Source organism: Pleurodeles waltl, chromosome 4_1 (genome assembly GCF_031143425.1).
Source record: "Pleurodeles waltl isolate 20211129_DDA chromosome 4_1, aPleWal1.hap1.20221129, whole genome shotgun sequence".
Classification (NCBI taxonomy): domain Eukaryota; kingdom Metazoa; phylum Chordata; class Amphibia; order Caudata; family Salamandridae; genus Pleurodeles; species Pleurodeles waltl.
Window position 1 is genome coordinate 501291487 of NC_090442.1, and position 13134 is coordinate 501304620.

The 13134-nt window shown below is 42.2% G+C and overlaps 1 protein-coding gene across 1 annotated transcript in view; it reads left to right on the forward strand.

The window, feature by feature from the left end:
- The first annotated feature begins 933 nt into the window (after positions 1-933).
- EPYC (epiphycan) overlaps positions 934-13134 on the forward strand; it is a 194486-nt gene continuing 182285 nt past the window's right edge. The window contains exons 1-2 of the mRNA XM_069228805.1: positions 934-1048; positions 2545-2733. Of these exons, the coding sequence (XP_069084906.1) occupies positions 2569-2733 (165 nt within the window). The 5' untranslated portion in view covers positions 934-1048; positions 2545-2568. The remainder of the gene's footprint in view (positions 1049-2544; positions 2734-13134) is intronic.

Below are 13134 nucleotides of genomic sequence, written 5' to 3' on the forward strand. Positions count from 1 at the left end.
TCGAGTAATTGCTCATTGGGGTGGGGGGGGGATTCTAATAATGATTCAGAAGGGGGTGCCTGGGTTCCAATACTGATAAAGTGGGAGTCCACAGAAGTCAAAAGGCTGAAAATCACTGTTCTAATATGGCCTTATAGCCTGCTGTTGAGGTCTATACCGGTTGTTAAAGGTGCTGAAAGCAAGCTATATGTCAGAGCTGCAGGTGAGAGAGCCTTTCAAAGCAGATGTAGCCTGAGGCAGTAGAGCTATAAGGCTATTAGAAAATTCCTCCCAGTGAGTCTAGAATGCTCTAAATTTAAAAGGGGAAAATCAGAAATACAAACATTGGAATGTTGGAGTAGAAGGCTTATACCCGCCATTATTAGCCTCCAACTACTTCATTGTCTTCAGTGAAGCTTCCAGCATTCCAGTGTTCTAATAATAGATATTGGTTTGATGGAGCTACAGATTTGTAATCAGTGAATTTCAGAGTGAAAGACAACCCATAGAAGAAAAGTTGGACAACGTTATACTTAATGTTTTCCCTCGAGGTAATACACATTTTAATTAAATGCTGTGAATGTTTTAATATATATGTAATTTTACTTTGATTTAAAAAGAAAAACTGGCCAGCTCACTACTCTGTACTAAAACAAACTGTCGCTCATTTGCAGGTATGTTTGTTTACTTGATTTAGCAGGCATCTGAGTGTGAGCTTGTGTACCTTGCGAATTCTTGCTTTGGTTTTCTATGAATGCGGTTTTAGTTTGCTCTGGCATATACAAAACAATGTTAGCAATAACGACCTTGTAAAAGTTACTTTCAGGAAAACTACATTTTTTACCTCTGTACGCCATTCTTAATCGCCAAACGGAGGTGTTATATTGATCGGATAAAGGATTTTCACTGTAAAAACAAACGGACCTTTAGCTGGAAAGGCAGATGCTTAGAGCTGTAAATGTAGAGCCCGCCCACAACCGCAGCACCACGCCGTCATTGGTCAGGGTAAAAGACCACTGCTTCTGCTCTCACTCCAGCTGTGTGCCATTTGAGAAGGTGAAAGCCAAAGGTAAGTTTTTTGTGCTTGTGCTGCTCGTTGGCTTGATAACAGGCGTTATAGATAATGGCCAGAGATGTATTTTTAAATGTGCAAAACAAGATTATTTTATGCAAGTGCTTGTGGTGATGTTCTGAGGTTTGCTGTGCATTTTGAAACTGTGAGCAAGAAGTCAGTTCTACTGCTACTGGTGATTTGATTCCTCAAGAGGCAAATGCATGTGAAAGTGGAAAATGCACGTTTTACATAAGCCCAGGCGAACATGCATATTTAAGAATACACATGTCCAAGATTACAAATGCTTTAAAGGCTTTACCTGTTTTCTTGGTCATACTTGCTGGTTTATTGGGCCCAACAAAAGTTTGAAAAATATATCAAAGTGAGAAACGAGCAGAATTGCTTTAAATTAAGACTTCGCTTAAAGTAATGCACATTTTTTTACAATGTTTTGAAATATTGTGATGGGAAAGTTTAAAGTCTTAATTAGATTACCGATTTTAACTGAAGATCTGTTTATGTACAAAATGCAGTCGCTCCATTCAGAATATATAATGAGTTGTTTCTCTGAAAGACACATAACAAACAATGTCTAGTTGTGTTTCTGTTAACTACTGATATACCTTACTAGCGAAGTATGAAAATATACAGATCTAAATTAAAAAAAACTAACAATGTGGGTTAAACATACTTTTCTCAACGTTTTAAGGAATTCAAGTTTTCAAGTGTTGTTAATGTGATAGGTAAATTATGTAATACTTTTAAAAAGTAGACTACAATCTGTCTGTACAAATATCACAGTCTTGAGTCTCTTTCAGTCAAAAAGTTTGCTTAAAATGTACAGAAGGACAAATGAATGGCTTGTGCTGTTCTCATTTCCCCGAGGAATTTCTTACCCTCCTGCTTAGTGCTGCTCCATAAAGACCTTCTTTCATGCAGATGAAATCCCCCCTGACTTTCGGAGCAATTTACATCCCAAGAAAAATTCTTCAAAATTTGATGTCACATAATATGGCACTCGTCTCCTGCTGACTGAAAAACAATACTCTTTTTACACTGAGTTATGAAAAATACACGTTTCGCTTTTCATATGGAATCATAGTGCACATTTAGTTTCACACTCACTGCTAGTCATCGCCAAATAGCATACAAAATACTGCAGTCGCTTAAACCAAAAACTACAGTAGAGTCTGCACATTTGTTCATATGTTTAAATCAAAGTGTATGGAATGGAGGCAATTTAAGTCCTGACTTCAATTCCGCCTATTAACGCAGTACCTCCCCCTCCTGCCACCACAGCTAAAATGCCAACCACAAACAAATGTGTACTGAGGGTCAAAGCACTTTGAAAAAGTTGAGTTGTTGCACACATCATTTGTCCAACCCTATTAAAAAGGTGCTTGTGTAGAAAACGTATGTGACCACCTGTTATGGTGAACAAATAATGCTTCCTCTGTTTGCTTGATATATGTCTTAAGTACCTCCTGTGTGTATATACCTTATCGTTTCAGATAGGATATCAAAAGGAGAGAAGAATGAAGACTTTTGCCAACATCTTTCTGGGGCTTTTAATCTTAAAGACGATTGGGGCTGTGCCCCAAGCAGTCTCCATCTATGACACTGACGCATACGACGTTGATTTAGATGATGTGGTCAACATTTATGATTACAATGACGGTTTGAACATTGACCAACCAGAGGTAATATAACATACTCTGTCTTATATTTACACAATTTCACATGATTTAAAATATCACATAGAGAGACATGCATTGTTATTTGGCGGGTTGTTCAACAACCAACACTCTGTTTCTAAAATGACACTCACAGTCCTGGATTTAAAGATGGGTCATGCCTCCTGGACACCTGGTGGAGTAGTTTACTGAGCGCTCCCTTTCTACAAACCTACAACTATGGGCTTCAGTGGACTGTGTACATGTATAAAGGGGAAGTTGATGCAAATGTTTTGCACATGTCACAATAATACTGTAAACAGTGAGTTTTACTGCTTCATACACTCCCACTCTTGGGTAATAGGATTTGATTGGTTACAGCACACCATTTTAGGAATTCTCTAGAAATGTAGCACTAATGGGCAGCGAATAATGAATATGTTCACAAGTGAAAGAATTACAGCTACAGCAATATCACCATGGCAGATGGAAGCTGCTGCCGTCCACCACTGCCCCGGCATCTCCCCAGACACAAGGGAAGTGAGGGGAATAGTTACTGTCGCTGCTAATGCCATCTTCTCCTTCTTCGGTGTCTGTAGAGGACAGAGGGAACTGGTGGAGAGACTAGTGCCACTGCATTACCTCTCACCACCTTTCCAGGTCTTCCCTGGGACTACACAGACCCAAGGGAAGAACAGGAGGTATATCAGGTCTCGGAATCAGCTATGTCTCTCTCATAGTTCTGTGATTTCCGTGTGGTGGCTCCTTCTGGGCTTTGACAGAGTTGGACTAACCCGAGTGGGGCACTGAAAGAGCACACTTGAATGCGGTGAAGAGTGGCAAGAGGAAAGTTGCAATCTTGTACAATAGGGTGATAGGAGAAAGGTGGCCCTGAAGGGGTTGGTGACAGAGTGCATGATGTTAAGGAGGATTTTAATGTATGTTTTGTTGGGAGACTGGAATGGGCCGCAACGACAAAATTGGTGGAATGTGGGAGGAGGCATGTATATCTTTCAGAAAGACATCAAGCGGGTCGATATGCTATTTAGAGCTGCCTCACTATACCTCTCCTCATTTTATATGCTCCTAATGACAGGTCATTGAGGGGGTGAGTGAAAAGAATGATTTGTCCGCCCTACACTAAACACAAATGTACTGGTATCACCAAAGAGATGTTTTCTAAATCAGAGCATAAAACAATGTAATCTTCGCACACCTTGTCCATATTGGCACTTGGCACACTGAGATGAAACGAATCCTGTTGTTGATGCTTGCACATACACAGTTCAGTAGATTCGTGTAGTCATTACTGCTGTTTATTTCACACACAGCACCACATCTCTATCGGCTAGAATATAGATCTCTAATAAACAGATTCATCCTTGTTAAGTAGTACAAGGATGCGATATAACAATAACAATGACTGCTTTTAATACCTACATCAAAGTCGGCTTGGCGTATGACATAGCTATAAACCGTATGTAGCAGAACACTCTATTCAAATATGGCACATACTGTAATATATGAAACGTCTGCATGTGCACTAAATAAAAGAGGCAAGAGGAAAGCACAGCATAAATGTTTTCATGTCTGCTATTTTCTAAAAAGAAGCAGTTTGTCTGAAAGCAAATGCGGAAAGTAGGTTTTACTACTGGAGAATACAACACAATTCGAAGCTTTCATAAGGGAGGAAATCCTGTCACTGACCCAGTCATATATTCTCCACCGGTCATAACATCTGAGGTTTCATAACTTCCAACTTCCCGAGTCCTGCTGACTCAGTAAATAGAGATTCAGATTCCTCAGACTCCGTTTCATCACATCAGGACACAGCTGGCACAGTAGTGAAGCAGGACACCAGACTAAACCATAACTCTAATCTGACAGGACAGACTGGTATTAGGATCCATTATCCATTTCGTCATCATCCTCATACCTCTGTTGAAAGATACAGTGTATACATGTAAAGGAATGAGATGAAAAAAATGGCTTTTAAAGCAAACCAGTGAACTCATAGGTCATAAAAATTCGTGTAGTATGCAAATTACTCCTAATGATTCCTAAATGTACTTTACAAATGCATTGCTTCACAATTTAATATCAATGTTACAAGTCAGCACTCGATATTTCCAGCCAGGTGGAAATGTTGCATTTAATATTACCAAATGCAAAATTAACATGAATAAAATCGACGAACTCAATTCTTGCAAAATTTGTTCCCATAAAAAATCCTACTATCTAGGATTTTCATGCGGAAATCGGTGCTGAGGCACTGATTTCATCATTGTATTCCTGACTTACAGAAGGAACCTATCTACGATTTACTTATAATCCAACAGACAAGTCACAAACCTCACACCACCGGTTTTCAAATGATTACATCTGTAGGAGGTTAAGTCAGACAAGACCAGGCCAGTGAAGGTACGTCAGTTGAAGAAATGCGGCAATTTGTAGAGTGGAGCATTCCACTGCAAAGGCCAGCAATTATTATGGGCAATTGCATGTTTACATCTACGAGAGGGATGCTTAGAAATTACTACTGAGACCTGTCTGAAGGTATATAAGGAATGGTGGCGACCTTTAAACTTTCTTCTTTGATGTGTTCAATGAATTCATCACAAATGTAAGAGATGTTACATAGGTCTGCAGAGTGCAAGGAGACAGAGACTGGCTAGAACATCTTTGGCCCATATTTATACTGTTTTAGTGCCGCATTTGCACCACTTTTTGACGGAGAAATGGCGCAAACTTACAATCTTTTTTAGTGCCGCATTTGCGCCACTTTTTGACACAAAAACGGCGCAAACTTACAAAATATAATTGTATTTTGGAAGTCTGCACTGTTTTTGCGTCAAAAAGTGGCGCAAATGCGGCGCTGAAAAAGTATAAATATGGGCCCTTGTACGTTGTCTTATCCTACCAATACGACGCCTTATGTTAAGATTATAATGACATGTCTAGTGAAAGAATTCCTGTCTGGTCAATACATACACCAGATGTCTCTGATTGTGATCCTCTATATTTTAAATCTTCCAATGCCTCTAGTCAAGTGAAGAGGTCTCAAACACTATGAAGTCGATTGTGAGTGTCCTGGTACAGATGGAGCAGTACTATTGGTTGCCCAATTATCAGTACTACCTGGTGTTCTCACACCACTACCACGTCATTACAAGAGACCACATCAGGAAGAGGGATTAAAGTGGAAACCAATGTTTCCATGCCTATTCTTAATAATTATTCTACACGTTTGGCCAGCTTTTCATCTGAATGTTTTGCTTACTTTCCCCAAGTAAAATGTCACTGTGAAACACTTGCAACCTCCAGTGTTGCTGTTGGACGTGTAATCACAGTTCAGTCTGACAATATTTTGACTGGCTGAATTGGGCTTTTTCCAGTCGACAAGATCCGTCTGAAGCTAAGTTCAGCCCTACAAAGAGGATCAAATCAGCCCTTTGCTACATGAGGCAGTGACTGCAATGGGACCATGGATGCATGGTTGGTTCATGGAAGCCTCTTCTGCTCCAAAACCCGCCCCTGGCATGCAGTCCACTGGGCAAATACCAGCATTGTCGAATGGCTAGTACAGCTAATATGCTCATTAAAAAAAAGGTTAACCGTCTCCCCCAGCTTAGCCCCTGTTAACCTGGGACTTGCCTAACACTTGGCAATCCAGGAAATAGCAACCTTGAGATACATAACCTGTTAGATGTACAATAACTATTCAAGTAGAGTCACCACTCCTAAGTAGCACTTGCCTTGTGAAGATAGGGAAATGTCTAACATTTTTCCACCATAACTGAATAATGTCTTACTTAGACTTTTGCCAGTTACAGAGCTGTCCAAGACTTCTTAAATACATATAATTACTGTCAACACTGGAATTAAATATTGTAAATTTAGAGCTCATACAGCTCCCAAATAACAAATTAGAATACCTTAATCGGAAGTATGATTTTTAAGGTTTACGCTTTTAAGGTTTATTTTTTTATATTGGTATATTGAATTTGTATCCAACCACTGCCTGAATGAAAAAATGGCCATAGCCGTGTCTGGAGTGAAAAAAACAATATTAATATGAAAATATATTTCGCTGTAGAGAATTCATGTTTATGCTCATAACTGTTTTGATTTTGGTGGTATTGCTAGGCAGATTTTCTGAACTGCTTGTGGGTGGCTGCTTTCTGCTGGTTTTCTGGATAACCGTTGATGTTGGAGTAGTGTAATGATGGCAAGGGAAATAGTGTGCTCTCCAAGAGAGACCACAGTTGGGCACCTTGACGAACAGCGGCGAGGCAGGCTTCCACCAACTACAATCCAGACAGTCCCTCATGAGGTTTCCAAGATGGCAGTCAGCCCAGTTTACTCTGTCAACGAAGAAACTTTTGGCAGCGATCAGAGCCCCTCCTGCTCTCTAGGGGCTTTCAGATGGCCAGGCCCGTGTGGCCCATGAAGAAGAGAAAGAAAAGGACCAAGGGTCGCTTTCGTATTTAGAAACGCCTGAATGGCAGGACATGCTAGCAATAGGGGTGGCTCGTCTGCTATGGGGGAGGAGCGTGGCTCTCCGTAGCAGCAGCTGCAAACGATTAAAAATAATAATAAACAATGTTTATTATTGTTTTATTTTTAAAGGGGCAGGGCCATGGGGGGATGACAGCCCTCAGTGTCCATGTATGTTTGGCTGGCTGTCTTGGGCCGGCCAATAACACATGTGCACTGAGCTTTCTCCAACCCGGCACTGTTTTGCCGGCAGGAGCAGCTCACGGCAAAAAGAAGGAGCGTGGGAAATAAAAATAAAATGAACAATTTTAAAAAACACTTACCTTGCCCCCGTGCACCTCTCCACTCCTCCGTCTCTGTTGCTGCAGGCACAGGCTCCCATCCTGCCTTGCGGCCATTCCTCACGCTGCTCAGATCAGTGTCAGGATTCGCCAGGAGCGCCCAGCCAGGCTGCTCCCAGGCAGACTGGGAACACAGTGCCGGGCTGGAAAGACCCTACTGCACATGTTGTTTGGCTTGCCCGAGACAGCCGGCCTAACACACATGCACTCTGAGGGGGAGTGCTGAGAAACTAACAAAGATTTGAGTGATTGATAACAGGAGGGATGACACTGTGAATTAAAAATAATTATTACTAAGTATTTGACTTAAATGTGGAAGAGAAGAAAGGTGGGGCAAGAAATGCAGGATGAAGCCAGAGAGCATGACGAAAAAGTGAATTAAGTAAAAAATATTAGATAGATAAGTTGTACATCAGGTGAGGGGTTAGAAAGAGAAGGAAGTGTGAGGTAAGTGAAAGAAGGAGATGAAAAGTATGGTATAACAAAAAATGGTGGTTGATTGAGCACTGTAGCAAAAAGCAAAGAGGCTATAATAAAAGTTGTGCATGGATATAAGGGACCGACACAGATGATTTTAGTAAAAGAAGAAAGCAAGAAGTTTGAGAGGTACAAGCAGAGAGGCACAGGGAAAGGGCACTTGTAAGAAAGGCTCCAGTTTAAAACGAAGTTTAAAAACCTGTCCACCGCAGACAGAGAATGGATGTTGCATCCCTCTCTAAAATGCAAAGAAAATTAACTGCCCAACCAGTTTTGGCACTGACGTTCACTTATTGTCAGATGAAGAGGCATATGCAAATAGAAAAATGCCATCACTTGCAGGGGAGGTCTGAAAAAGTAATCCTTTTGGCCCTGTCACCCCCATTTGAAGACTGATACTGGTGGTTACTGGCACTGATCGTTCTCTGGGCTCTGCTAACCAGTCCCAGGACCAGTGGTCTGTTTAAGAGGTATATATGCAAACTAGGCATAATTATAATTGGCTCTTACAACCTACCTGTAAGTCACTACTATATGGTAGGGTATGCTGGCTGCTTTTAATATAAAATTAAAGCCTAATTCAACTTTGGAATTAAAATTACTTCCAAAGTCATGAACTATCTTATTTTTATAAACACGTCACCCTTAATATCTGCCCGAGGCACCCCAAGGGCTGGGTGCAGTGTAAATATAAACAGGGACATTATAGGCAATGTTTTATATGGCCTAATGAGGTAAACACTGCCATTTTTGTTTTTCCTTATTGTGGTAAATTAGCTCCATAGGCTAACATTGGAAGGCTTTATTTAAAAAAATGAATTCTTATTTCTGATAGGAAAGAGCTAAATGTGCCCTGTAAGATGTCAAATTAGTTGTTAGAATAAATCCAACAGCTTAACTTGCCAATGTTAGATTTATTATAACTATTGGGAAATAGTTTTAAAACTCCTTCAAAAAGTTACCTAAATCAGCTATGTAGTTTCCTTTCCTGACTGGTCAGCCTCTGGCAGGCTGAGCCAAGCTACCTTACTGAGATTTGATGTGGCCTGGGCTGAAAGAAAGAAAGCATCTGGTGGGTGGAGAACTGCTGTAGCAGATGGCAGAACAGGAAGGGTGGCCAAAATGGTCTTTGTAAGGAGGAAAAGCCACTTGGGACAGGAACCAGACCTCCCCCCATTTCCTGCACGCCCAGTCAGATAGGAGCCCAGTACTTAGATTAGGTGAGGGAATGGAAGGGGTGTGTTAGGGAAACTTAGCCACACCAGTAGGTGGGCTCAGCCAGATCTATCGTCCCAGGAGCGATTTTCTCCATCTTGGAATTTTAAGGAACAATGCTTTCTGGGATTGATTTTTGTCACACTTTGGAGAAAGTGGTCACCCCACAGGGTGGCAACCTGCACTACATTGGTTAGGGGTGCCCCCTTTTCTGTCAACCCCCGGGACATGGATAAATATGGAAGAGCTGCCCAGCAACTCAGGTCCCTGCTGGAAAAATATTAGAAAAAGAAGGATTACCCTGCTGAACCCCTGATATGCACATGATGGACTGCACCCACAAGGACTGCACCAGTCTAGGCTTGACCACAAAAAGGACTTTGTCTTGCTTCTCAATATTCAGGAGTGGACTTCCTGTAAGCAGCAAGTACAAGGGAGCTACCAAGAGTCTCCCGCATCAAGCCCTGCAAGAAAAGCCCACCTGAACACCATACAGTGGCCTTTTGAGGATTCAGACCAGGTGCATTCTTTGAATTGCAGTCCCAACTTCCAAGGAGAAACTCAGAGCTTCTGAAACCTTGTATCAAGTGTGTGGACACTGCAAGACCCCAAAAAGGACTTCTGGAAGACGATCCAGAAGTTTGGAGAAGATTGGAGCAATTTGTGAAAAAGCTCAATAAGGTGACTGACCCCTCGACGAGAGTTAAGCCAGTGACGTTGAACCGTGACCCAGCCTGAATATCGGGTTCATCCTGCTGAAGCTCCAGAGCTTTTCCCTGTCGATGAGAATTCCAGGAGTTGACCGGGACCTTGTACTGAGCCAAGCCACCATCTTCACTTCACAAGCCGTCCTGAAGACAAGCCCCACTCGATGACGAGAGAAAAAGCTCAAGAGAAAAGACTAAGGGCATGATTACAAGTCTGGCGATCTCAAGACCACCAGAGTCATGATGGTGGTCAGACTGCCATGGCTGTGGCAGTCCAACCACCACATTATGACCCTGATCCCGAGGGGCTGATGGTGTCTTGGTTGTGATCAGCCGGGGCGTTGCTGAAGTCAGCGCCACCCTGCTCATTACAATAATGTTCTCAGCCAGCCTTTTCATGGCAGTTCAGCCACCATGAAAAGGCTGACAGAGAACAAGTACTGGGGGCCACAGGGGGACATTGTCATGGGAAGTGCAGGCCCCCCCCTTCACAGCACCGTCACTGTCTGCAAAGGGTGCTGGTTGCCCCCCTTGTGGGATGGCATTGGACTCAGCTGCATGTTTTCCACTGGGCTTACTGGTGGAAATCTTGATTTCTGCCGGCTAGCCCAGTGGAAAACTCATAATAGGGCATTTCTTGCTTTTAGGCACTAAAAAGCACATTTTTACATTTAATCTTTAAAAAATCATATTCCGGTTCCTTACATTAGATTTTTGTTATTTTTTTGTCAAGATTAAAATATTTCCTATTGTTATAAATTGGTGTTGATGTTTTATTGTGTGTTGTGTTTTACTTATCTCCTGTTTTGTTGAAATTAAATTCTTTAAACATGTGTCTCCTAAGTTAAGCCTAACTGCTTGTGGGCCAAGCTACTAAGAGTTGAGCAAGGCTTCATTTATTGAGACCTTGACTGGACCTTATGTGAAATTGCGGCCTATTACTAAGTGTAGGTATCTGCCTGTCCTATATAATCATCCACTTTCCAACAGTAAGAGAACCTGTGTCTGAAGTCGGCTGACCTATTGCCCCATTCTGCCCTATTATGTATTGAAGCAGATTGTAAATGACACTCATAGAGACCAGTGGCAGAAGAAGGCTGACTCAAAGCTGTTCCATGTATGTATACCTACCAGGCAGCACAGGTGTCTAGTTTGCTACAGACATCTTGGGGGACATTCGAAAAGCATCCCTGGGAAGGCATTTCACCCTTTGCTTATCACTGGCTTTGTAACTCACATTTGCTTGCATTCTATTTGTTGGCCTCATTTGTTTTAGGCTGTCCAGCTTGACGTTTTCTACCCGTGGAATCTACCTTATATACTGTATTCTTCCACTAGTGCCCTGTTTCTGTAAATAGTACTTCAGATCTTTTTTTCTTATCTTGTCTCATTTGCTGTGCGTTCAGAGATGGAAGTCAAATGTCAAGCTCTGTCTTCCATGGAGTTTGATGTTTACTTTTCTTTCTCTTACTTCAAAGTGAGAGGATTTATGTGGCAATCATGCTCGCTACTTGGAATGTGCTGGAGGAAGGATGCATTTGGTTATTTTTTCCTAGCGCACAAAGAAATTTAAATGTCTGTAAATGAACTGTGCAGATATTTCAGATTATGTCATAATTAGTAAAGCACAAATGAAGCAAATTGTTTGGTAATTCGGAGGTGTGGGGGAACAAATATTTTAATATCATCTAAGCAAATCAATACACTTACATTTCCACACAATATTGTTTGTGTGTTATATGCTTTTATCAGTAATACGGTATGTCTATGCAAATGTAATGGCCATTTCAGCTGAAGATGTGATGTCTGTAATGGCAGTGCACTCCCACATCAGGCATACTCCACTTTAAGCCACTCCACTTAACTCTGTCCCACTTCATGCCACTGTACTCTACTCTGTATCACTCCACTCTACACACCTCCACTCTACACCACATTACTCTAAACTTCTTTACTGTACACCACTCTACAGCAATGCACTCTTCCCCACTCTACTCCACTCTGCACCACTACACTCTGTCTTTGCACCCTTCACCAAATCTATGCTACTGTCATCTACGTCAATGCACTCTACAGTATGCCACTTCACTCTGTGCCAGTGCACTCTATGCCAATCCACAGTTGGCCACACTAATCTACTCTGCACAAGTGCACTCTGCACCAGCTAACTGTATTTCACTGCACTCCATGCCACCGCAACCTACCCTGCACCAATCCACCTTATGCTACGTCACTCTAGTCTGAAACAATCTACTGTATGCCACTGAACTCAATGCCACTCTATTCTAGTCTGTGCCACTCCATTCTACATCACTCTACTCTATGCTACTGCACTCTATGCCACTCTACTCTGCACCATTGCACTCAGCATCACTGCACTCTATGCCACTCTATTCTATCCTGCACCACTATACTCTACACCATTGCTCTTTATGCCGAGCTACTCTACACCACTTTACTCTTCGCCACTGTACTCTGTTCTAAGGCACTTTACGCCATGGCACTCTACTCAGCACCACTCTACTCTAGGCCACTCTGCTGTATTCTGTGGCAATGCACTCTACGCTGCTACACTTAATGCCACTCTACACTGCATTACTCCAATCTATGCCACTGCACTCTATCCTGTACCACTCAACTCTATCTTCCATGCCATCCTACTCTGCACTGCTCTGCTTTACACCACTTCACTCTCCTCTGGAACAGTTTACTCTGTGCCACTGCACTCTACTCAACTCTAAACCACCAATCTCAGCTTTACATCACTCCACTATACACCACTCTACTCTGCATCACTCTACTGTCCGCTACTGCACTCTGTGCCACTCTATGTCACCCTGCTCTAAAGCACATCACCTTATGCCAGTACACTACACCACTACACTCCAAACCAATGCACTCTACGCCCTTGCACTCTATGTCAATCTGCTCTGCACCACTGCACTCCATGCTAGTCTATTCTACTCTTCACCACTATACTCTACGCAACTGCTCTCTATGCCACTCTACTCTACTTTGCACCACTTTGCTCTATGCCACTGCACTATCCACCAATGCACTCTATGCCACTCTACTCTACACCACTATACTCTACGCGACTGCTCTCTATGCCACTCTACTCTATTTTGCACTACTCTACTCTGTGCCCTGCACTATCCACCAATGCACTCTATGCCACTCTACTCTACACC